The following is a 26,662-nucleotide window of genomic DNA, read 5'->3' on the forward strand; positions in this document are numbered from 1 at the left end:
TTTTTTTTTTTTTTTTTTTATAGAGGTGAGGTGTTTCTGTGTTGGCTAGGCTGGTCTCTAACTCCTGGCTTCAAGCAATTCTCCAGCCTCAGCCTCCCAAAGTGCTGGGATTTCAAGTATGAGTCACAGCCCAGCTGTTTTAAAGATGTTTTTTATGGTCTCTCATTCAATTTTCCTAGGAACTGCAAGGTTTTAATAATTAAAATAGTTTGAGTTACGTTTAGTTTTTTTTTGTTTTTGTTGTTGGTGAGGCTAGCTCTTGGTGACGGTTTGTCCTTATTTCTTTATTTCTTTATTTATTTTTTATTATTTATTTATTTTTGAATTGGAATCTCACTCGGTCGCCCAGACTGGAGTACAGTGGCCGCTCCTGGCCAGCGCAGCCTCGACCTGCTGGGCTCCGGCGATCCTTCCGCCTCAGCCTTCCAAGTAGCTGGAACTACAGGCACGTGCTACCACGCTCTGCTAGTTTTTGATTTATTGTAGAGATGAGGTCTCACCAAGTTGCCAAGGCGGGTCTCCAACCCACGGGCTCAGGCAATCTGCTTACCTCAGGCTCCCAAGCCACAGGATTACAGACTGAGCCACTGAGCCCAGCTGTCTTTATGTATTACTTTATTATAACTATTAGTACAAAAGTAAAGCCATCATTTCTTCCTGTTCTTCATCTTTTTCTCATAATCCCAGAGAAGTATTGATTTATTGTTGACATTGCTAAATGTTTTATTTTGACAGATACCTGGAAGAGGTTGATGAAATCTCTGTAAATACTAGGAAATTATTTCTTGCTAACTCTCATGTAAACTGTAATTATTTTCTTAGTTGATGGTTTTAAAATTATATTCCGATGGATATCACTGTTTTGGTCTTATTTTCTGGAAAAAGTTATTGCCTTGACCGGATATATTCCATGTAATACATTGAAGCCTCTCTTAACACTTTCAATCACAGCCTCTACACTCTGTCAAGTTGAACCTGTGGGAAGATGGTTTGAAGCTTTTGTTAAGAGAAGAAACAGAAATGCTTCTGCCTCTTTTCAGGAACTGGAGGATAAGAAAGAGTTATCAGAGGAATCAGAAGATGAAGAATTGCAGTTAGAAGAGTTTCCCATGCTGAAAACACTTGATCCCAAAGACTGGAAGGTATTTAATATCTGAATCTGTTCGTTCAGATGCTGTGTTAGTCGTAGGCAAGTTTCCCATGAATTTTCCATTAATAAACTGTGTTTTAAGGTGATTCAGTAAGATAACCATAATTTAGCACTTGTTTATTGCTAAGCCCTGAGTGGATAGCACAAACCATAGGATCTATCTCTGCTGGAGAAATCCAGTAAGGTTTCACAGAAAAAATGTTTGAGCTGATCTTAAAAGACTGAGAGGCAGTTAGTGAAGCAAGTAAGGGAGAAAAGCATAAACGCATAAGAAATGGAGATATGAAGACACAAAGGAGCAAAAGAATATGAAGTGCCTCTTTGGGGAGTAATGAGTAGAATAGGGTACATAAAGGATGGTGATGAGTCCTGAAAAAGACTCTAGACCAGACTCTGTTGTGCCCTTTTATGTCATGCAAGGGCCGAATTAAAGTTTTATTTTTCAGTGTAATAGGAAGTCATTCAGAATTTTTTGAGCTTATTTTAGAAAAGTAATTCTAAGTATAGAAAATTGCTTGAAAGAGGGATAGGGACTAGAAGGAACATAGTTTACTGTTCAGGCCTGGGACTGAAGACTTGAACTCAATTTGTAGCTAGATTTTGAGGAAGAAGTGGTAGATTTGCTGTGTTTTGAGGTAGAATTGATAGGCCTTGGTGACCTTGACTGTGTGGCACAAGAAAAGAGGAGGTATTCAGAAGTCCTTTCGGCATTGAGTGACCTGGTAGAGTATGACATCAGCAATTAACACTGGGATGTAGAATAAGGAAGTTTATAAATAGTGTTATTTGTGTCCAAGTTTGGCTATGTTAAGATTGAGGTTTTAAGTACCTATTAGTGAAGTTGTCTAGCAGGAAGTTAGAAGTTGGTCTTTGACTCCAAAAAGAGGTCAGAGCCAAAGACATTTTGAAGTCATTGGCACATAGTGATAGTTGAGGATGTGAGAAATTGAATGACATCAGCCCGGAAGAAGAAGGTAGACAAATAGGTATTATAATGCATAAGTAGGCACTAGTATTATATTAAATTTATATACTATGGAATTAGAGTACCTGAAATCAAATCTGGTTCTTCCATTTAGCATGCTAGAACCTTAGGAAAGTTACTGGACATCTCTGTACCTCATTTTCCTTATTGGTACAGTGAGACTTTAATAGCTCAAAGGGTTGTAGCAAGTATTAATTAAATGATGCATATAATGCACTTAACTTAGTGCTTTGCACAAGTTAAGTGCTAAACAGATAGTATTGATAAGAATTCCTGTCTTAACCAGGCGTGGTGGCTCACAGCTGTAAACCCAACATTTTGGGAGGCTGAAGCGGGAGAATTGCTTAAACCCAGGAGTTCAGAACAGCCTGGACAACATAGTGAGATCTCATCTCTTAAAAAAAAATTTAAACAAGTTAACCAGGCATGATGGTACATACCTATAGTCCCAGCTACTCTGGAGGCTGAGACGGAATGATGGTCTGAGCCCAGGAGGTCAAGGCTGCAGTGAACTGTGATTGTGCCATTGCACTCCAGCCTGGGCAAGAGTGAGACCGTGACTAAAAATAAAAAATAAAAAAGAATTCCTATCTCATAGTTGTTTAGAGAATTAAATGAGCTAAGTCATATGTGTAAAGCACTTAGAAAAGTAAACTAGCACTCAAAAAGTGCTGTTAGCTGATTTTCCTACCATCACCAATTTAAAAGAAAAAGACTAAACAATGAGAAGCATGGATAACTAAGGGGTAAGAAAAGGAGGAGAAACAGTAAAGGATACTAAGAAGGGTGAAAGAAGTAGAAAAAAACCAAAAAGGTATTTGTAAAGGTTTATGAAACCTAAGGCACTATAGTCTTCCAGAAACTAAGGGAGGAAAACGTCTCAAGAAGGGAAAAAGAGTCACCTATGTCACTGCTTCAGAAAGAAGTTAATCACATAGTATGAAAAACTGTAAGACCACTGAATTTGGCAAATTAGTAAGGTATCCTCATTAGCATTTAAATTATTGGGAAGACAAAAGATTAGAGTGGGTTGAGGAATGATTGGGAGGTGAAGTAGAGTCCTAAGTGCAAAATACTCTTTCAAAACTGGTTTGTAAAGAAAATGATAGAAGATAGTAACTTAGGGAGAAGGCAGGATTGCAGGAAAAATAGACTTGGGGAGTGCTGAGATCTATGAGAGAAAAGGAAGAAAGTTGAGGACGCCTGATAAAGTAGATGACATCAAAGCAAGTTAGCAGGGTTCATTTACTCGTTCAGTTTATTGTTTCATTCATTAGATATGGAGCACGCACCTGCTACATTTCAGACATTATTCTATGCTGAGAATATTGTGCTGAATATGACAGTATCACTGCTCCCACATAACTTGTATTCCAGTGAGCAGATAATAAGTAAACAATCAAGAACATGTGACTAGTAACTGCTGGACAAAGAATTAAAATATGAGGGGGAAACCAAAAAAAAAAAATCTGGAATTATCTTTTGGAAGGCAATCCCCTTGTAGTACAGGCTTTCCCTGCTAGGTAAGTGTTCTAGGAACCCATTGGCATCAGTGTACCAGCTAGTGTTGTTGTGAGAGGCTGTGTTTGGCTTTAGTGAATTTTTTTTAGAGAGTCTTTCAGTATATTTGCCCATTTCATGAAGGATGAATTACAAGTGCACCTGCCCACACTGTGCTAAGTGTTCAGCAGTTTTTGACCCAAACAGCATGGCCCCAGTGCCATACCCTCCCTATTCATCCAATATTACCCTGAGCAACTTTGTTTTGTTTCCCTGGGTGAAAAAAGTCCAAAGGGAAACCAAATAGCAGCAGAGGCACTAAAAGACATCAAAATTGACAAACTCAAAACTGTTTTGAGCAGTAGAAAAAGCATCTCAATAGGTGTGTTGCATCAAATGGAGAGTACTTTGAAGGTGATTGAAGTTTAAACATGTAAGAATAAACACACAATTTTTTATAAATAAATTCCAGGTTTTTTGGGGTCCCCCTTGTAGAGTAATGTAATAAGAGTGTTCAGGTGACTTCTTTAGTTTAAGTAGTTGGGGAAGCCCTGTGGAATTGACATTTAAGATGAAACCTGAATAATATGCAATGGTCAGGGACAATCGCATTTCAGACATAGAACTTGTGCAGAGGCAGAAAGCAGTTTTGAATGTGCCAGAAACTGAAACAAGGCAAATGACTGTAACAGAGAGAAGGAGGTAGGGGTGAGGAGGAGTAATCCATGGAAAGCCATTGGAGAGTTTTAAGCACTGGCCATTTTTAAGTACTTCGGAGGGAACAACAACAACAAAAAAAGTGGAGAGAGGGGAGAAGTTTGTCTATTTTTATAATGATGACATTTAAGCTGGGACCTAAAGGATATGATGGCAGCCACATGAAGTGGGGGAAGAATGTTCCTGGCAGGGAGAATAGCGTGTGAGGTCCTGAGATGAAAAAAACTCGGATTTTTTTTTTTTTTGAGTTGGAGTCTCACTCTGTCACCCAGGCTGGAGCTGGAGGGCAGTGGCACACTCCTGACCACCGCAGCCTCAACCTGCTGGGCTCCAGTGATCCTTCCGCCTCAGCCTTCCAAGTAACTGGAACTACAGGCATGCGCCACCATGCCATGCTAATTTTTTTTTTATTTTTTTATTGTAGAGATGATGTCTCATCAAGTTGTCCAGGCAGGTCTTGAACCTGCGGGCTCAGGCAATTCACTCACCTCAGCCTCCCAAAGCGCGGGATTACAGGCTGAGCCACTGAGCCCGGCCAAAAGCTTGGATCTTTAAGGAATGAAACACTAGTTTTGTATTTGGACATGGGTGACCAAATAAAGGGTGACAGGCTGGCAGTTAGAGACATGGAGGTGCTGTGAGCATCTGGAGCTCAGAGCAGAGGTCTGTACTGGAGGTAGTTGGGACTGTCAGCATATACAAAGAACCCTATCAAAGCCTGGGATTGAATGAGATCTCATAGGACCTAAGTGTAGAATCAGAGAAAAAGAAATTACAGGACTGAGCATGGAAAGTCATTGAGAAGCCAGTAAAGGTGACTGAAAAAATGTGGGAGGTAAACAAAAAGAGAGTAGATGCACAGAATCGCAAAAGGAAAATAATGTTTCAAGGAAGGCGTCAGCTGCTGTGAAATTGGAAGTTGAAGTCAAGGGAGGGTGTAAGTTGATACTGAAAAAAAGTTTCATAGCACCTAGGGTGAGAATGGATACAGTGGAACCAAATTGGAGTGGATTGAAAAAATAAAGATGAGAGGGTAAGAATATTGTGTGGTCAGCTGTTTCAAGAAGTTTAACTCTAATGGACAGAGCTGTAGGGTAATAACTGGAAAAGGGGTCTTGGAAGGACTTTCAAGGATGAGAGAGAACAGAGCATCTTGATACTGATGAGATTAATCCAGTTGAAAGTCAGGAGATAGCTGAAAGACACTAATCTTTGAGAAGGCTAAAAGTGGAATTCAGAACTGAGAAGAAGCATGGAATCATTTGTCCTAATAGAGGCTTTCTTGTGAAGCATTGGAAGAGGAGAAAGTATAGAGATGTAGGCAGGGTAGTAGAAGGATGCTGGAATATAATTTTTTAATAGTTTTATTGAGGTCTAATTTATATACAGAAAATCCTACACATGTTTAATATATACAATTTGGTGAGTGTGGGATAGTTTTAATTTTTTAGTTAAGCGGAAGGCAAGGCTAACGGGTGAAGGGTGTGTGTGGCTTGAGGAAAGACTAGAGGATAGGATAGAAGATGTGAAAGAGAGTCATTTAGAAAAGGGAAAGGGGCCTGGGCACGGTGGCTCACCTCTGTAATCCCAGCACTTTGGGAGGCAGAGGCTAAAGGACTTTCTGAGTCCACGGGTTTGGGACCAGCCTGGGCAACATGGTGAGACCTTGTTTCTACAATAAATAAAAAAATCAGCCAGGCATGGTGGCACATGCTGTGGTTTCAGCTACTTGGAAGACTGAAGGCGAAGGATCACCTGAATCCAGCAGGTTGAGGCTCTGGTGGCCGTAAGAATGCCACTGCACTCCAGCCTGGGTGACAGAGTGAGACACAGCCTCAAAAAAAAAAAAAAAGAAAGAAAGGGGAAAAGGAAACTGACAAACAAGGTGTGATTGCCAAGCATAATAAGAAACCCATCCATATGAAATTTGTAATCCTGAATTTAAAGGAAAACTAGTCAGTCCGATTTGACTTATTTCTTTAGTATTTTATGCCCTCAACTCTCCTTCCACTCCTCTCAATAGCTGACTCTATTCTTCAAGACAAAATACACTACTTGAGTTCTGTAAGGAGCCTTCTCTTCAATTGCTATCTCAACTTCTAAATTTGCTAGGAATCTTTATTAGGTTTATGTGCATGCAAATAATTAAGAAAGCTATAATATAAAGTATATTCACATTTCCCCAACTTACATGACCACAGAACTCCTCTCACTGAACTCTTTTTATGGAAGGAAGTGTCACTTCGGCGAATCCTATAATAGGGTGCAAGGACACAAGAGATAGAATATATTGCACCATTTCAAACTTGACTTTCTTTTGTGTGTTTATCAGAACCAAGATCATTATGCAGTTCTTGGACTTGGCCATGTAAGATACAAAGCTACACAGAGACAGATCAAAGCAGCTCGTAAGTACTCAGTTATTTTGAAATAATCAAATATCTGATTTAGGAAATGTTATCCTTTTTAAAGCTATGCAGTATCATAGTCTATAGCCATAACTCTACATTTAACAGCATGAGTTATATTTTCTTTTTTTTTTTTTTTTTTTTTTGAGTTGGAGTCTCACTCTGTTGCCCAGACTAGAATGCAGTGGCCTCTCCCGGCCACCACAGCCTCAACCTGCTGGGCTCTGGCAATCTTTCCGCCTCAGCCTTCCGAGTAGCCGGAATTACAGGCATGCGCTACCATGCCCGGCTGATTTTTTTTGATTTATTGTAGAGGTGAGGTCTCGCCAAGTTGCTCAGGCGGGTCTCGAACCCGCTGACTCAGGCAATCCACTCACCTCAGCCTCCCAAAGGTGCGGGATGAGTTATATTTTCATAACAAGTAAAACTACAATCTGCTTTACCTTTAGAATCGAGGGAAAAAATATGTTTCATGTATAAACCTTTCCATTAGGAATAAAAAGAATCAGAGTGTGTGTGGTAGAGCATTCTACCAATTACAAATTTTTAAAAAATAATATTTCACCTCTCTTAGGTTTTTTTTATGTTATTTTGTGGTCCATAGGTCACACCTTTATTGATACCACTCTCTCTTCTGTCCAAGAGAGAGTTATCTAATGCTTCATTGTTATTGTCATTGACAAGGTTAAAATTTGGGGATAGGGGATGTTGGGAACCCAGTCTTCATAGACTTTATAAAATACTATCCCTCAATACTCCTAAATGTCCTATCCATTGCATTTCTGTGGACACACACATCCAATTCACCTGATTATAGTAAAGTTTTATGAAAGAGGTGGAGGCAGTTAGTTTTCTGCATTTTATCTTTTTTTTTTTTTTTGAGTTGGAGTCTCACTGTGTCACCCAAACTGGAATGCAATGGCACACTCATGGCCACCCCAGGCCCAACCTACTGGGCTCAGGTGATCCTTCTGCCTTAGCCTTCCAAGTAACTGAAAGAAACTACAGGCACATGCTACCATGTCCAGCTAATTTTTTTTATTTATTGTAGAGATGAGGGCTTGCCAAGTTACCCAGGCTGGTCTCGAACCTGTGGGACTCAGGCAATCCTCTCACCTCGGCCTCCCAAAGTGCTGGGATTACAGGCTTGAGCCATCGTTCCCTGCCTTACTTTTTATCTTATGAGAATATTCTTCCCTCCACTCTAGAGAATGAATATTGAGGCTGGTTGGTGGCTCATGCCTCTAATCCTAACAATTTGGGAGACCAAGGTGAGAGGATTGTTAGAACCTAGGAGTTCCGAGACCAACCTAGGCAACTAAAAGATTTTTAAAAATTAGCAGGGCATGGTGGCACACACCCATAGTCCTAGCTACTCAGAAGCCTGAGAAGGGAGAATTCCTTGAGCCCAGAAGGTTGAGGCTGCAAGGAACTTATTTTTGTCACTGCACTCCAGTCTGGTTGACAGTGAGAAAGAGAGACAGAGACAGAGAGAGAGAGCGTGGATACAGAGGTCAAAGGAGGTAAAATTGTGGCCAGATAAAAAAGGAATAGTAGGGAGTCAGGAGCAGTCAAGAAGAGAAAGATTGTATACTTGTAGGACAATGACTGAACAAGATCTCTCATGTTGAAAAATACTAGTCTATATTTAATATACACTGACCATTTCCCCCCCTAAGGCTTAAATTTAAGAAAACCGCAGGGAATATTTTTTTAAGTGAAGAAATAGATCATTTTAGACCTACTATTGGATTTTTTGAAAGACTAGTGTGCTTTTAGAAAAAGTATATGTTAATGCTTATGAATAGTTATTTTAATGTACATAAATGACAGAAATATCCATTTGCCCTGTAAAAGTGTTTACAAGGTTGTGCTGTATGAAAGCATACAAATACCAAACATGTCTTAATACATACAGATTTGTGAATTAGAAGTCATTTGGAACTATGAAAATAGGTGTTTTAAGATGAAGGAATTCTTTATTTCCTTTTCTAATTCCTTCTCTAAATGTGCAGTAAATTGCAAAAGAAATATCCATTTGCTTCTGTTAGGTGCACTCTTTATTGACATAATGGAAATTAATTTTTGAGTTTGTAGTCTGTAGACTAAAGTTTGGCAACACTAGTGCCAATATTGTAAGGGGTTATAATTCACTCTGCTACCTTTTTGAATATTCCATCAATATATTCAGAAAGAGACTGTCCTTCTCTTACCTCTGTCACTATAAAACAGTGTTGCAGCTGGGCACAGTGGCTCATGCCTGTAATCCTAGCACTTTGAGAGGCAGAGGCTGGAGGATTTTCTGAGCCCACAAGTTCGAGACCAGCCTGGGCAACATGGTGAGACCTTGTCTCTACAATAAGTAAAAAAATTAGTTGGGCGGGCGTGGTGGTGCGCACCTGTAATCCCAGCTACTTGGAAGGCTGAAGCAGAAGGATCCCCTGAGCCTAGCAGGCTGTTCTTTGTTTCTTTGCATTTACTCTGAAAAGAATAAATGACTAGAAAATTGAATGATGGGTTAAAAGAAAGTACTTGAATACTAATGGTACTATTTAAGTTATGTAATTTTGTTCTTAAAGAGTTGCCACACTGACAAGTGTAAGCTTGATATTCTCTACATTAAAATAATAAAATCTTTAGTAATTTGAACTTCCTAAATTTAATGATTTTAGCTTAAAATAGTTGCTTAAAACTTTCATATCAAGCTTCTTAAAATTAATAACTATATTTAGAGACTTTTTGTAACAATTGCAACATAAATATACAATAAAACCTTGCTAATATACCCTCAAAACACCTCAGCAAGCCGGACACAGTGTGGTTCACGCCTGTAATCCCAGCACTTTGGGAGGCAGAGGCGAGAAGGTTGCCTGAGCCCAAGGGTTCGAGACCAGTCTGGGTAACTTGGCAAGACTTCATCTCTACAATGAATCAAAAAAATTAGCCAGGTGTGGTGGCATGCGTCTGTAGTTCCAGCTACTTGGAAGGATCACCTGAGTTCAGCAGGTCGAGGCTGTGGTAGCCGTGAGTGTGCCACTGCACTCTAGTCTGGGAGACAGAGTGAGAAGCCAACTCAAAAAAAAAAAAAATCTCAGCAACTATCTTTCATAGAGAAAGTCTGAAATTTAAATAAACTCATAGCCAGCTGTTTCCAAATTACCCTTTTTTTTTGTCAAACTGACAATGTTCTTTGGCCCCCTTTACCACTTTTTTTTTTTGAGTTGGAGTCTTTTTTTTTTTTTTTTTGAGTTGGAGTCTCACTCTGTCACCCAGACTGGAGTGCAGTGGCTGCTCCCGGCCACCACAGCCTTGACATGCTGGGCTCCAGTGATCCTTCTGCCTCAGCCTTCCAAGTTGACAGAATTACAGGCATGCGCTACCATGCCTGGCTGATTTTTTGGTTTATTGTAGAGATGAGGTCTCGCTGCCCAGGCGGGTCTCGAACCCGCGGGCTCAGGCCATCCACTCCCTCAGCCTCCCAAAGGCGCGGGATTGCAGGCTGATCCACTGAGCCCAGCTTGAGTTGGAGTCTTACTCTGTCTCCCAGGCTAGGGTACAGTGACACACTGCTCATAGCCACCACAACCTCGACCTGCTGGGCTCAGGCGATCCTTCTGCCTCAGCCTCCCAAGTAGCTGGAACCACAGGCCTGCGCCACCACAGTCAGCTAATTTTACCATATTTTTAAAAATTGAGTAATATCTTATAGCCCCCTGAGAGTCCCAGGACAGAATATAGGACATTTAGGACCCTCTGATATACACAGGTGATCAAAGATGATCAGGCAGAAAATCAGTGTAGAAAAAAATAGTTCAGCCTAAGAGGAGGAGACTATCCAACAAAAAACTGTGACATCATTTCCCAGACTTCATCATAAAGTTTAGAAAATTTAAGTATCTTTTACATGCTGTCAGTGATATATGAAGATAACCCATTTGGGGTGGGGTAGACATTGCAGAAAGAGAATAGGGAGAAATAAGTATAGAAACTAAAAACATGAGAGCAGAATTTAAAATTACTAAGGTTGATATAAAATTAGAAATCACAATAAAGCAGAGGACTTTAAGCTTGAGGAATATTCCCAAGATCAGAGGACTAGAAAGAAATGCTAAATTTTCCCTAAAGAAGAAATCAGAAAAAATGAAACAGAAACAGTAATTGCAAATAAAGAAGAAAACTTTCCTGATTTTTTTCTTTTTTTTTTTTTTTTTGAGTTGGAATCTCACTCTGTCGCCTAGACTGGAGTGCAGTGGCCGCTCCCGGCCACCGCAACCTTGACCTGCTGGGCTCCAGCGATCCTTCCGCCTCAGCCTTCCAAGTAGCTGGAACCACAGGCGCACGCTACCACGCCCGGCTGATTTTTGATTTATTGTGGAGATGAGGTCTCGCCAAGTTGCCCAGTTGGGTCTTAAACCCGCGGGCTCAGGCAATCCACTCACCTCAGCCTCCCAAGGCACGGGATTACAGGCTGAGCCACCGAGCCGGCTCCTGTTTTTTTCCAAAAGATTTATATCTTGAGATTGAGGATGTTTGTTGTACTAATCAGCAGACACTTGCAATTCAAAGGAGAGCAATGTGAGTTAGGCCATGCTGCCCAAAATCCATTTTACTGGCAAGGGTACAAGAGCACTGCAAAGAGAAACTGAAAGCTTTCACTGGCTGCTGTGGCAGTGGGTGGTAGCTTGTGCTCTGTATCTGTGGTATGAGGTATGGTGATTGTGAACTGTAGTGGGACCATGATGCTTCCAAATTGTCCTGTGTGATTTGATTCTTGAGCCTCCAATCCTGATAGTTTGGTTCTCACAGAGACTCTTTGAGCTATCTAGTAATCTTTAATTTTTCTACATGAATGAGCTAGAATACAAAAAAGCCTCTTATCCAGTGTAGTGATGAAATGAATACTACACCTTACTAGAAGAAAAATCTTGGACCTCAAATAAACAAAAATGTAGTTGTCATGGTTTCTGACCCTTGCAATATGTGTAGAAATAACAAAGTTGAAAATGCCTATAAAAAGATTTCTACAAAAGTGTTCATAGCAGCCTTATTGAAAATGTCCAGAAACTGGAAACCACCCAAATGTTCAACAATAGGAAATTGGATAAGCACACTGCTGTATTTTGGTGCAATGGAATACTACTCAGCAATTTTTTAAAAGAACAGATTATCAATATACAAAAGAACATGAATGAATCTCGAAACTTGTTGAGCAAAAGTAGCCAGACACAAAGAAATACTGTAGGTTTCATCTACGTGAAGCTCGGGAACATGCCAAAGTGATCTGTGGTGCTGGGAATCAAAGTGTTTGCCTCAGGTGGCAGGGGTTAGGAGTTCCCAAAACAAAGCAAACCCTTGTAAAATGTGCTATGATAATGTAGCCATCACAAATCAGTGGAGAAGGAAAGGATTATTAAGTGATAGTAGGATTTTGAAAAATGACATTTAAATACTTGACTATATTAAAATTCCAAAAAGTTATAAAAAGTTTAAAAAATTTTTCAATCTAACACAGAAAATATTAATGAAACTATAAGGAGTGTAAGTACTGGAAGAAATTACAGTAAGTTCGCTACATAAGAACAAGTTTCATTTTAAGAGCACATTCATAAGTCTAATTTGTTCATAAGTCCATAGTTCATAAGTTAGCCTAGGTACACCCAACTAACGAAATCAGTACTGTACTGGGTTTATAACCCATATTGTAATAGGTTTATAATACTTTCCACACAATACATAAAAAACACACACAAAAAAGAAAACATTTTTAATCTTTCAGTATAGTACCTTGCGCTTATGTGACAATCTATGTCAGACACATGAACTAACTTATGTGATTGGACATGCGAACACATTCTCGTTTTTGAAAGTTTGCAACTTGAAGGTTCATGTATAGGGGATTTACTGTATAAAGAAAATTATTAGTACAAATAAAGTACAAATAAAAACAACTGAATTTTCTTTTAAAATTTAAGTGTACGACCGGGTGCGGTGGCTCAAACGTGTAATCCCAGCACTTTGGGAGGCTGAGGTAAGGAGATTGCCTGAGCCCACAGGTTTGAGAACAGCCTGGGCAACTTGGCGAGACCTACAGTATATCAACAAATTAGCTGGGCGTGGTGGTGTGGACCTGTAGTTCTAGCTATTTGGAAGGTTGAGGCAGAAGGATCCCCTAAGCCCAGCAGGTCAAGGCTGTGGTAGCCATGAGCATGACACTGTACTCCAGCCTGGGTGATGGAGTGAGACTTTGGCTTAAAAATAAAAATAAAACATAAGTGTAAACACAACAGTTAGGGAGGGAGAAGAAATTAGCAATAAACATGATGGAATTAGCAGAATACTAACACAGGCTGGGGAGTCAGGCTATCTGGATTGGAACCCAAGTTGGCCTTAACCTTAAGCAGGTTGCAATGGTTGTGGTTACAAAACTTTCCTGTACCTTATTTTCCTCATTTTGTAAAATGGAAAAAATAATGGTAACTTTCAACTTCGGGTCATTTACAAGATTAACTGGTAAACGGGCCTGGTACATATTAAATGTTCAATAAGGTCAGATGCCATGGCTCAAGCCTGTAATCTCAGCACTTTAGGAGGGCGAGGCAAGAGGATTGCTTGAGCTCAAGGGTTTGATTCCAGCCTGGGCAACTTGGTATGACCTCATCTCTACAATAAATTCGGCTGCTTGGAATGCTGAGGCAGAAGAAGGATCACCTGAGCCCAGCAAGTCGAGGCTGCAGTAGCCTTGAGCGTGCCACTGCACTCCAGCCCGGGTGACAGAGTGAGACTCTGACTCAATCAATCAATCAATCAATCAAATAATTGTTCAGAAGATGTCAACAGCCAGCCATTATTTATTATAAAGTGACTCACATAAACTAAGAAGAAAAACTGAGACAATCTTTCCTTCTTTCATAGCTAAAGGATGAAAGAAACAAATTGTTGAGCACCAGTGATAATCACAAATTTTAAATAATTAGACCTATTGCTGGTGAGACTGTGGTGAAAAGGATGTTTACATAGAAGTGTGAAATAGTATAAAAAGGAACTTCTTCCTACATTTCCACTCACTGATTTAAGTAATAAATCTACTTGAAATACTGTACTAACCAGTCATTTAAAAGAAAATTTTGAAAAGCTTACCCAAAAAAATGGAAAATGCAAATGCTATATTGTTAAGTTGAAAAAAGCAGAATATATAAATTTGTTTTTATGACATGATTACAACTAAATGTTTTAAAGGTATACTTAAAAAACATCTATGTGGAAATACATCAAAATGTTAACGGACATTGTCTTTGGGTGCTGGCACTTGAGCTAATCCTTTTTTTTTGGAGTCAGAGTCTCCTCTGTCGCCCAGGCTAGAGTGCAGTGGCACAATTACCACTCACCGAAGCCTCACATCCTGTGTGCAAGTGATCCTTCCACCTCAGCCTCTTGAGTAGCTAGGAATAAAGATGCATGCACGTTACCACGCCCAGATAATTTTTTAAATTTTTTGTAGAGATGGAGTCTCACCACATTGCCCAGAATGGTCTTGAATTCTTGGGTTCAAGCAGTCCTCCTGCCTTGACCTCCCAAAGTGCTGGGATTATAGGGTTGAACCGGCCTAATTCTTAAAATAAATATTTAGGTTTCTCTGTAATTTCCATGTTTAATCAGCGTGTCTTTTTACTGTGAGAGAGAAATTTTTTTTTTTTTTTTTTTAGTTGGAGTCTCTGTTGCCTAGACTGGAGTGCAGTAGCATGCTCCCAGCCACTGCAGCCTTGACCTGCTGGGCTCTGGAGATCCTTCTGCCTCAGCCTTCCAAGTAGCCAGAACTACAGGCCTGCGCTATCTTGCCCAGCTAATATTTGATTTATTGTAAAGACAAGGTCTTGCCAAGTTGCTTGGGTGGGTCTTGAACCTCACCTCAGCCTCCCAAAGTGCTGGGATTACAGGCCAAGCCACCAAGCCTGGCCTGAGAAAAGATTCTGAAATTAGCCTTATGGTTTTGGAAATGGTTTACATATAGCTTATCTTTATTTTTAGTTTTGATGCTTAAAGTAACAAATTAACTAAATCTGACTCATTTTGCAGATAAAGCAATGGTTTTAAGGCATCACCCAGACAAACGGAAAGCAGCTGGTGAACCAATAAAAGAAGGAGATAATGATTACTTCACTTGCATAACTAAAGGTAAGAAAAGAAATTTCTGCTATTAATTGTCTTTTACTAATAGCTGGGATTGGGTTTCCTATTATACTATAATCACTCAACCATCCTCTAACATTGTAAAGTATTTCAGTCCCATCAGCTAATAATCACCCCAGAGCCTCACTATACTGAGGTTTGTTTCCTCAACCAACAGCATTAGTAACATCTGGCAGCTTTTTTAGAAATGCAGTCTAGCTAGGCGCAGTGGCTCATGCCTATAATCCCAGCACTTTGGGAGGCTGAGGCAGGGAGATCACATGAGCTCAGGTATTCAAGGTTACAGTGAGCTATGATTGCATCACTGCACTTGAGCCTAGGTGACAGAGCGAGACCCTGTCTCTTTAAAAAAGAAAAAAAGAGAAAGAAATGCAGAGTCTCAGACCCTGCTTCAGACCTACTGATTAAAATCTGCATTTTAACAGCATCCCTAGGTGATTCTTATCAGAAGCTCATCATATAGTTAATTTGTGTGTTATTTTTTACTTTTTTAATTTTTTGAGTTGGAATCTCACTCTGTCGCTGCCCAAGCTGGAGTGTAGTGGCATGCTCACAGCCACTGCCGCCTCGATCCGCTGCTGGGCTTAGGCGATTCTTCTGCCTAAGCTTTCCAAGTAACTGGAACCACAGGTATGTACCACCATGCCCAGCTAATTTTTTGATTTATTGTAGAGTTGAGGTCTTGGCTGGTCTAGAACCCCTGAGCTCAGGCAGTCCTCTTTCCTCCACATTCCAAAGTGTTGGGATTACAGGTATGAGCCATCACACCCGGTCTTGTGTGTTATACTAAGATCTTTCAGATGCTTTATTAGACTAAACTGTCCCTCAGATGTTTTGCTAATTTAGTTTAAATTAAGAAGTTGATTATGTCTTTGTACAGACTCCATTTATTGCTCTTTACATAGATATATCCTCATTAAGCAAATTAATATAGGCAACTACCATTTTTAAATGTTTCTTAAATGTGATTTTACATTTTGATGCTAATTTTAAAAAATTATATACACACCTTTCAGATGTACTCTTCTTGACCCACTCTCTTACACAGTGCTCAAGAAGCTTAAGATCCTTCCATCATTTACAGCCTTGGGATCTAACAGTTAAAACTTTCTTGCTTTTCTTTTTCCTAGTCATCTGCTCTCTCGAGGGGGTGATATTTATTTATTTATTTATTTTTGAGTTGGAGTCTCACTCAGTTGCCCAGACTGGAGTGCAGTGGCCGCTTCCGGCCACCGCAGCCTCGACCTGCTGGGCTCCGGCGATCCTTCTGCCTCAGCCTTCCAAGTAGCCGGAATTACAGGCATGCGCTATCATGCCCAGCTGGTATTTTTATTTATTGTAGAGATGAGGTCTCGCCAAATTGCCCAGGCGGGTCTCGAACCCGCGTGCTCAGGCATTCCACTCACCTCAGCCTCCCAAGGCACAGGATTACAGGCTGAGCCACCGAGCCTGGCTGAGGAGGTGATATTTAACTGTTGTTTTCTCACTTGTCTACCGGAAGTACTTAAAGAAGGTACTCCAGGAATGTTAGAGCTGTCATTACCTAAATTAAATCCTCCCCACCCTGCAAATATACAAAATGTTTAAATAAATGTTTTTTAAAGGAGAAGGATATTTGTTTTTTCACAGAAAAAAATAGGTAAAATTATGGTGATGTGATCTTATAATTTTTTTTCTCAGCTTATGAAATGTTATCTGATCCAGTGAAAAGACGAGCATTTAACAGTGTAGATCCTACTTTTGATAACTCAGTTCCTTCTAAAAGTGAAGCAAAGGATAATTTCTTTGAAGTGTTTTCCCCAGTGTTTGAAAGGAATTCCAGGTGAGTTAAGGCATCCCTTTTGATCACTGGTTTGCTTCTTATAGTCTTCAGACTGCTGCTTTTTTATTTGGTTAATAGTTTCATTCATACACTATTTCCATAGTCTCTTCCTCCTCTATAATATTGAACCCTTCTGGTGAACTTACTGTTCTCACTTATTTTTCTCTCTAAACAGAAGTTCTGCTTTTCCACAGTGAAATTCCTTTACAACTTATGGGATGTTTTTCTTTTATGTTTCCCTTAGGAAAGAACAATATCTGACTTTATTTGTGATACTTATAGTTAGGTAACAGTAATAATTTTCCATTTTTTTCTTTGCCCTTTATCAATGGCTACACTAATTTTATTCATCAATTGAGAAAAGCTTTTGCTCCTCTTTTTTTTTTTTTGAGTTGGAGTCTCACCCCGTCGCCCAGACTGGAGTGCAGTGGCCGCTCCCGGCCACCGCAGCCTCAATCTGCTGGGCTCCGGCGATCCTTCCGCCTCAGCCTTCCAAGTAGCTGGAACTACAGACGAGCACTACCACGACTGGCTATTTTTTATTTTATTGTAGAACAAGGTCTCACCAAGTTGCCCAGGCGGGTCCCGAACCCGCGGGCTCGGGCAATCCACTCACTTCGGCCTCCCAAAATGCTGGGATTACAGGCTGACCCACCGAGCCCGGTCTTTGTTCCTCTTTTGAGCATGTGATTATTGTAAGGCTTCTTTGACAAATGATAATTTATATTTAAGATGAAAGAATATATAATTTCTTTAAATTTTGTGCTAAAATAGTGCATACCAATATTATTTTTGGTTCCATCTGCATTGACAGGTTCCCTAAAGAACATCTTGACTGTGCAGTGGAATCACCTGGAAAGCTTGAAAAACTCCTGATGCCTGAGTTTCACCTGGGGAGATTCTGATTTATTGGTTTAAGTACCTAGAGAGATTTTTTTTTTTTGAGTCAGAGTCTCACTCAGTCATCTAGGCTGGAGTACAGTGGCATACTCACAGCCACCGCAGCCTCAACTTTCTGGGCTCAGGTGATCTTCCAACTCAGGCAATCCTTCCATCTCAGCCTTCCAACACCACCACGCCCAGCTAATTTTTTTGATTTATTATAGAGACAAGGTCTCAAACTCCTGGGCTCAGGCATTCCTCTTGCCTCCACCTCCCAAAGTGCTGGGATTACTGGTGTGAGCCACTATGCCCGGCCAGGACCTGTGGGAATTTTTAATGCTCCCAGGTGATTCTACTGTGCAGGCAAGTTTGAAAATCACTTTGATTAGCAGCAGCCTAATGTTTCCTCATCCTTTCTCCCTCACATTTGTTTTATAATAGTGCTGAAGGTGGTAAAAAGGTGTAGTATATTTTGTTTGTGTAATTATTTTATAGAGTAGAACACATGGGTCACTAGCCTCCAGATCCTTTTCTGAGGTGATGGATTAAGTGCTAAGCCTAGAAGTCTGGCTCTAAGGGGGAAGTTGGTGGTGATGACTGGGTAGAAGTCTGTTCCCGCTGTATTAACTTTTTTTTTTTTTCCTTTTTTGAATCACAGTCTCACTCTGTCACCCAGGCTGGAGTGCGGTGGCACACTCATGGCTGCAACAGCCTCAACCTGCTGGACTCAGGCAATCCTTCCACCTCAGCCTTCCCAAGTAGCTGGAACCACAGACACATACCACCACACCCAGCTATTTTGACTTATTGTGGAGATAACATCTTGCCAAGTTTCCCAGGCTGGACTCAAACCCCTGGGATTAGACAGTCCTATTGTCTCCACCTCCCAAAATGTTGGGATTACAAGTGTGAACCACCATGCCTGGCCGGCATTAACATTTTTTAACGGACTAGGCCTACAGGTTGCTTTTGTGCTGCCTGTTTGGGGCAGGAATAACTGAATTTAGGAAAAGGAGCTAGCTGCTGTAACACCGTATCTATGGTTAGAAAACTTTCTCTCCCCACCCCAGTCCACCCTTGACTTCACCTCTGACACTTTTGTTGTTTCAAACCCCACGCTGACTTCCAGGTCCATCTTTGAGTGGTAGAGATTGTAGGGAAGGGAGTTAGGAAGAATTAGTCAAAACCATTGTTGTTGTTTAATAAATTAGGTTGTCCATTGAACTTTTGTAAAAATTATTTTAGTAGAATTTTCCTTTTGATATTTCAGATGGTCAAATAAAAAAAATGTACCTAAACTTGGTGATATGAATTCATCATTTGAAGATGTAGATGCGTTTTATTCTTTCTGGTAAGTGAATATACTGTTTCTATGATGCTGTCATTTTTTAAAAGGGTAAGTATTTAATAAATACTTGATTGCTCATAAATTAATTGAGGGATGGGTGACTCTCAGAACCTTCACTACCAAAAGCAACCTGTTGTATATTTCTTAAATGATTTTTAGGCTTCTATGATTGTTTGTGGTCTGTTGTCTATTAATGAGATTTCAAGATATAAAGCATACTATTGCAGTAAAAAATGAAAATTGAGTCATTTGAATTCAGTAAAAATAAACACGTTTTTACTTTCCTGTCTTCCTACTAAAAGTACTTGAGTACATGAGGAAGGAGACAGTGCTATTTTTCTCCGTACCAATTCACTTATTTTTAACTTACACAGTATTTAGTGACCATGTCACATGTGCTGTGTTTTCTAGTTAAATATCTAGTAAATATGAAAACAAAATCACTGTAGAACAAAAATAACAAGATTTAGTTCTATCAGTTGTAATTTCTTTTGTCTTCAGAGGAGGCAAACCAGAGGTAAGATAACCATTACTAGTGTTACCTTAAGATATGACAGCATAGTGAGTGGGAAGGCAGGTAAAACTTTAACAAGTTCTAGTTAAGAGAGAAACTTAACAAAGAGGAGATAACAGGGAAGTGTGATTTTGACTTAGGGGTTATGAGTGTATAGGGGTTAGATTTTCATACCAAATACAGTGTCATTTTTTAAAAAGGAGGACTTAATACTTAGTGTTAGTTCAATGCCAGATGGGAGGAGAAGAATCCATTATAACAAACTCATCTACTTTCCATTACTGTTTTTTAAACTATAATATATGCATCTAACTTAATTTTAAAAGAAATTTTTTCACTTCTGTCTTGATTTTATTGCTGTCTATATTAGGTATAATTTTGATTCTTGGAGAGAATTTTCCTATTTAGATGAAGAAGAAAAAGAAAAGGCAGAATGGTATGTGTACATATCATTAATAAAGGAGAATATTAATGGGATTTGGTTCTTTGGTATTTGTGATGATGTAAAATATGCTGCATATATTTTCTTTCAAATTTTTTCTTGGAACATCCATTTTAAGTGGTTTTTGATATTTTAAAATTCCTTCTCACAAATTAAGCTAGATCGGGCCAGATCAATAATTGGTTATGATATGCTGGAGTCAGATGATCCTTCTGCCTCCGCCTTCCAAGTAGCCAGAACTATAGGCATATGCCACCATGTCCGGCTAATTTTTTTATTTATTGTATAGATGAGGTCTTGCCAAGTTGTTCAGGCTGGTCTCAAACCCGTGGGCTCAGGCAATCCTCTCATCTTGGTCTCCCAAAGTGCTGGGATTATAGGTGTGAGCCACCATGCCCAGCCATATATATATTTTTAAAAAGAAATTGCAAAGGAGTGTAATTGTCAAGTAACTTAAATGGCTCAGGTAGCAAATTATTTTTCTTCTGATTGCTTAAATGAGGTTTTTAAAGTTTTTTCCTGTGTTAGAGAAATTCTTTTGACATGAATGTCCCAAAAACTATCCTTCAGTTTCAGTAATGACATATTATTTTAACCTTCTAAGATATCGTTTACATAAAAAAATTATAAAATATTAAATTTTCCAGTCATACCATGTATAAGTAATACCATATTTCCAATATATTCTGTTTTATAGTCGGGATGAGAGGAGATGGATTGAAAAGCAGAACAGAGCAACAAGGGCACAAAGAAAAAAAGAAGAAATGAACAGAATAAGGACGTTAGTTGGTAAGTATAGTTGTTTTGTTGTCATTGTTGTTTTAATTGGAGTCTCACTCTGTCACCCACACTGGAGAGCAGTGGCACACTCATCTGCCTCAGCCTTCCAAGTAGCTGGAACTACAGGCACACACCACCACGTCCAGCTAATTTTTATGATTTATTGTAGAGATAAGGTCTCACCAGTTGCCCAGGCTGGCCTCGAACCCCTGGACTCAGGTAATCCTCTCACCTTGGCCTCCCAAAATGCTAGGATTGATTACAGGCTTGAGCCACCACACCTGACCAGTTGTCTTTAAAATCTTTAAATGTTAGAAGTTCAAAAGATTAACTTTTATTTTGTTAGACAATGCATATAGCTGTGATCCAAGGATAAAAAAATTCAAGGAAGAAGAAAAAGCCAAGAAAGAAGCAGAAAAGAAAGCAAAAGCAGAAGCAAAAAGGAAGGAACAAGAAGCTAAAGAAAAAGTAAGATGACATTTGATGAGTTGGACTTTTAATGCTTCTAAAATCCTCAGATCTAGAAACAGTTGGGTACTACTATGAATGAGTTGTGACAATTTGGTACAATTGATAGTTAAAAAGATCTTCCTTACCAGCAAGATCTTATGAGCAAAAGCATGATGTCATAAAAATGTCTCTAATACTATGCTTATTTCTAATATGTTTGTTTTATATTTTCTAATAAACGTTTGTAGATCTTCATTAGCTACCTTTCCCGTTCAGCCTTCAGTCTTCAACAAGTTGACCTTTTTTCTGATATACTTGTTAAAAGATTGAATTTTTTGAATAAGAGTATAAGGCATTTAGAAATTTTAATTTTCTTATTAAAATGATTTTACTGTCCATTTTTAAAGCAAAGACAAGCTGAATTAGAAGCTGCTCGTTTAGCTAAGGAAAAGGAAGAAGAGGAAGTTAGACAGCAAGCATTACTGGCAAAGAAGGAAAAGGATATCCAGAAAAAAGCCATTAAAAAGGAAAGGCAGAAACTTCGAAACTCATGCAAGGTATGTTATGAACAAATACTAGACGTAGGTAAACGAAGTTGCTGATTAAGCTTAAAAATATTTCTTATACTGTAAAAATATAATTAAACAGATATGTACATTTTATCTCCATGTAAATAAGCTTTATTTTTAGAGACAGGGTCCACTCTGAAACCCAAGCTGAAGCGCAATGACACGATCCTAGCTCACTGCAGCCTTGAACTCCTGGGCTCAAGGGACCCCCCACCTCAACCTCACGGGTAGCTAGGGCTACAGGAGCATGCTATCATGCCCAGCTAATTTTTTAATTGCCCAGGCTTAATTCAAACTCCTGACTTCAAGCAATCATCTTGCCTCGGCCTCCCAAAATGCTGGTATTACAGGCAGTTCCCTTCCTAAATTTGTTTTTAAATTAACTTTTTCTACATTTCACATGCACATATTTCATTATGCAACTCTGATAGTTTTTTGTATTCTTTTTATTTATTTATTTTATTTTTTTGAGTTGGAGTCTCACTTTGTCACCCAGGCTAGACTGCAGTGTGGCACAATCACAGCTACCACAGCCTCACCCTGCTTGGCTCAAGCAGTTCTCCTGCCTCAGCCTTCCAAGTAGCTGGGACTACAGGCACGTGCCACAACGCCCAGCTACTTTTTTTATTTTATTGTAGAAATAGGTGGTGTCATGTTGCCCAGGCTGGTCTCGAACCCCTAGCCTCAGGCAATTCTCTCTCCTTGGCCTCCCAAAGTGCTGGGATTACAGGCGTGAGCCACTGCGCTAGACCTTGATAGTGTTTTTTTGTAACATAAGCATCTTGCCATTTTCAAACTCCAAAAAATGGTGTTATAGATCTGTATTCAGATGTCCCTGATTATCTCAGCAATGTCTTTTTATAGGTGGTTTATTCAAATTAGGATTCAGATAAGGTCAATAAAAAGGCTTGTTATTTCATCTCCTAATTATGTCTCTTAAGACTGTGTGATTCTGTATTGTGTCCCCTTCCATCACCACTTCCCCTACTCCCCGTTGCCATTGATTTGTTGGTGAAACCAGATCATTTTTCTGAGAATATGCCACAATTTGGTTTTAGCTGGTTGCTTCCAAATAGTGGTGTAAAATTAAAGTTTATCTTAGAAACTAAGTTCCTTTAGAAGTTAAATTTGTTTTCAGGGTTCTAAAAGCTTTCATTTTTATCTAAACAAAGGGATATCATTCAAGTGAGTACTGGTAGTTTCTATTCAAATACAGTTTTCTCTAAAAAAAAAATATTGACCAAAAAGGCCCCCAAATCTTTGAATTTTGTCCAAGATGTTCTTAGATTTTTAAATCGTAAAGTCAGAGGGTAGTACTGTTCTAAACATCAGTGAAATTCCAAGCTGTAGTAGAGATTTCCCCACAGAGAATATTGTGTATTACACCATTGTAGTTAAATTCAGCAAGTTTATAAATACTTAATGTAGACAGAAAAATTACTGTCTTTCACATGAATGTCCAAAATCTTCTAAACACCAGCACATGTAGTCTAATATATGCCATCCTAAGTCTTCAGATAATAAAATTAACCTGCCCCATCAGCAGGCTTTGAAAGAAGTTTAATAAAAATGTAAGCACTGGTTTGGTTGTCTCTTGAGGCATTTTGGTGAGGAACAGAAAATCTAAATGGAAAAAAATGAGGTATTTTTCTCAGATTTCACTGGGTGGAAGATTGCTTTCAGAAGGATGCAATATATTAAAGTGGTAGAGAACATGGGCTCAGGACAAGCTTCCTGGGTTTGAAGTCATTCTCCACCCCTCTCTTACTAGCTGTGGAATCCTCAGGAGGTTACCTTAATACCTTTGTGCTTCACTTTCCTCACCTATACTATGGCTGACATAATACCTAGTCATAAAGTTGTGAAGATTAAATGAGGTAAATTCACATGCACATTCAGCATATAATGAGAATTCAATAAAAACCTTAAAAAGACTAGTTAGGGAATAGAAAACCAGACTAGTTCTTAGAGAGTACGCATAAATGAATAATCTCTGGGTAAAATTTCTGACATTTGGTAACTTTGTTTAATCACTCATTTTTCGCATGAGTTTGTTTATTTATTACCAAGCAGTAAAATTGGTGGATATAATGATGACATAATCCTTGCCTTCAAGGGATCTACTGATTAGTGATAAAATGGCAAGTCAAAAGGTACTTCAAACATTTTAAGGTGACTACTCAGATGAGAAATTGCCAAAAAGGTAGTCAAGGAATTCTTTCTGGATCTAGTAGGATTTAGCCAGGCGAAGCAGCATATATACATGATTAGAGATAAGAGCGATGGAGGAGTTTGAGAATGCAGAGATCCAGAGAATTGAGGCTTATGAGCCAGGGACACTTGAAGAGGTAAGGAGGAGCCAGGTGTTGAAAGACTTGCTAGGCCTTGCTAAAGAGTTTAAATCTGGTCCTGAGCTGGTTTTGGTCTGGGTGCTGAGAAAAGAATAGAGGCAGAGAAACCGATTTAGGAATCTTGCCACAATCCAGGTGAGAGTATTGTGGCCTAAAATGAGGTTGAGATGGTAGGAGTGGAAGAAGGTAGATGAAATGAAGATATTCAGGAAGAATAGGCTATTGCGTGTTGGGATTGTGTGTTGGAGGTAATAGAGGAGTGATAGACATATGTCTTAATTTATTGCATAGAATACTAGATGGATAATGACTAGAAGGCAAAGGAGGAGGAAGAGGCTGGGGAAAAACGAGTTCAGTTTGAGGTAAGCTGAGCCTGTTGGGATATTCAAATAGAGATACTCTGTAGGCAATTGGGTGAACAAGTCTAGAGTTCAAGAGCAGGATTATCACAAACTCATTCATATCTCAGTGGCACTAGAAACTCTGCAGATACTTGAGACCACCCTGGGAAAGAGAATAGAGTGAGGAGAGTAAAGGATGGGACCCTGGCAAACACTAGTACTTAAAGTACGGATGGGAGAAACGAAGCCTAAGGAGGAATGACTTGGCAGGTAGGAAGAAAAATCAGTGGTGTTTTTGGAAGCCTAGGAAACTGCCAGCTGTTAAAAGAAGGTTGTGAGAGCAGGATTGCATGAATTAAGGAAGCAAGGAGAAGTGAGGAATAGGAGACATAAGTGTAAGCAGCAGCTTAAAATATGGGATGTACTTTTCAATTACTTCTTGCACATCCAGGTACATCATGCTATTGCAGTCTAAGCATAATCTTTAGTTAATCAAAAATTTTGCTAATATTGCTGTTCCTTAGCATACTGTATTTTTCTTTAATTTCATATTCTACATTTCCAGTAAATTTTACAATTCAGCACACATTAGGTAGAACAGGCAGCTAAACACGGGGGATTTTCATTTGAGTTGTGATACAGAATTTCTCGATTTTTAAGTGATTCTCTAAGGAATCATTCTGATTTTTATAACATCCCTGGGCATTTTGCACCATCTTCCTTTTTTCTGTTGTGCTCCCCAACCCACTTGGTGTAATGCCTTTTATTGCTAGCTGATCAGGGAAAGCCTAGGAGATACTCTGGAAGTACAGCGGGGGATGGGCAGAAGGCCATCAAGTGTGTTCACATCAGGAACTTCTGAGAGTTCATGCTTTGTAATTGTGTTAATTCTTATATTTTTTGTGTCAGTAGTTATAAGGTGGAAAATTTTGTGTTTGTGCTTCTAGACCTGGAATCATTTTTCTGACAATGAGGCAGAGCGGGTTAAAATGATGGAAGAAGTGGAAAAACTTTGCGATCGGCTTGAACTAGCAAGGTATACCTATGAAACTGCTATTGAATTCTTCTCTTGAGCTTAGAATAAAGTTTCATCCCTTTTTTTTTTCTTTAGCTTACAGTGTTTGAATGAAACACTCACATCATCTACAAAAGAAGTAGGAAAGGCTGCTCTAGAAAAACAGGTAATAGAAGAAAACTTCTACCTATATTTATCGCTTAATTCTTTTCTTTTCTTTTTTTTGAGTTGGGTCTCACTCTGTTGCCCAGGCTAGAGTGCAGTGGCACAATCATGGCTCACCTTGAACTTCTGGATTCAGTCCATCCTTCCACCTTAACCTCCCTAGTAATTGGGACTACAGGCATTTGCCACCACGCCCAGCTAATTTTTTGTAGAGACGAGATCTCGCTATGTTGCCTAGGCTGGTCTTGAACTCTGGGACTAAAGCAATCCTCGCACTTCAGCCTCCCAAAGTGCTGGCCTGCTCTTACCTATTTCTTCATAATATAGAAGTTACTAAGGGCAAAGAGTATCTGATTTATCTTTGTGTCACCCCCATATTTTGTTTATATTAAGTGCTGTTATTGATTTAAATTGGATTTACATAATGTATATGGTTTTATGATAAGGGGTGTTTGATTTGTGGTTATCTAACACATTAATCAGTTTTTTGTTAGAAAAAAATAATTGTTTCAATTATTTCTTGATTATTTGCATAACATAATATTTAGAACCCAAAGATTTCTTTGTTCTGTCCACTCTACACCTTTTACTGTATGCATAAAGAAACAGGCCTAGAGATTTAATTCAGTTCAACAAGTATTATTACCTACTATATATAGAACTATGCCTAGGTACTTCTGGAGAAATGCTATTGCGCCACAGAGGAGTTATCCAAAGAGTTATGCTCAAAAGACTTAAGGACCAAAAATGGAGAGCTCACAGCAAATGCTGTAGGTTAGATAGGAGGTGCACATTCTAGGTCTTAGTGGCCAAGAAAGGCTCAGTGAATGGTTTAAGCCAGCCTCGAAGGAAGGACAGTTATTAAATGCAGGTCTGGGGAGCAGCATGAACTGTAAAATAGAGATAGAAGTAGAAAGGAATGGGGAGAAGAAGTGGGAGGAAATAGAAAAAGTAGAACAAAATTAAGCAGGTTTTTAATTTTTTAATACCATGATAACCAGTTTCCATTACTACAGATCTTTGAGTAACAGAGGAG

General features: G+C 39.2%; 1 protein-coding gene across 2 annotated transcripts in view; it reads left to right on the forward strand.

Moving 5' to 3' along the window:
* The window catches only part of DNAJC2 (DnaJ heat shock protein family (Hsp40) member C2), a 35,781-nt gene that overhangs the window by 1,933 nt on the left and 7,186 nt on the right, over positions 1-26,662 (forward strand). The window contains exons 2-12 of one of the 2 annotated variants that reach the window (XM_008062488.2): positions 952-1,142; positions 6,685-6,760; positions 14,834-14,932; positions 16,628-16,769; positions 18,922-19,002; positions 19,884-19,949; positions 20,653-20,744; positions 21,082-21,203; positions 21,593-21,742; positions 25,394-25,482; positions 25,558-25,627. In XM_008062488.2, the coding sequence (XP_008060679.1) occupies positions 952-1,142; positions 6,685-6,760; positions 14,834-14,932; positions 16,628-16,769; positions 18,922-19,002; positions 19,884-19,949; positions 20,653-20,744; positions 21,082-21,203; positions 21,593-21,742; positions 25,394-25,482; positions 25,558-25,627 (1,178 nt within the window). The remainder of the gene's footprint in view (positions 1-951; positions 1,143-6,684; positions 6,761-14,833; positions 14,933-16,627; positions 16,770-18,921; positions 19,003-19,883; positions 19,950-20,652; positions 20,745-21,081; positions 21,204-21,592; positions 21,743-25,393; positions 25,483-25,557; positions 25,628-26,662) is intronic. The other variant, XM_021714586.1, reaches the window with a different exon arrangement.

Source organism: Carlito syrichta, unplaced genomic scaffold (genome assembly GCF_000164805.1).
Source record: "Carlito syrichta isolate Samal-C Ts95f unplaced genomic scaffold, Tarsius_syrichta-2.0.1 Scaffold96015, whole genome shotgun sequence".
NCBI lineage: Eukaryota > Metazoa > Chordata > Mammalia > Primates > Tarsiidae > Carlito > Carlito syrichta.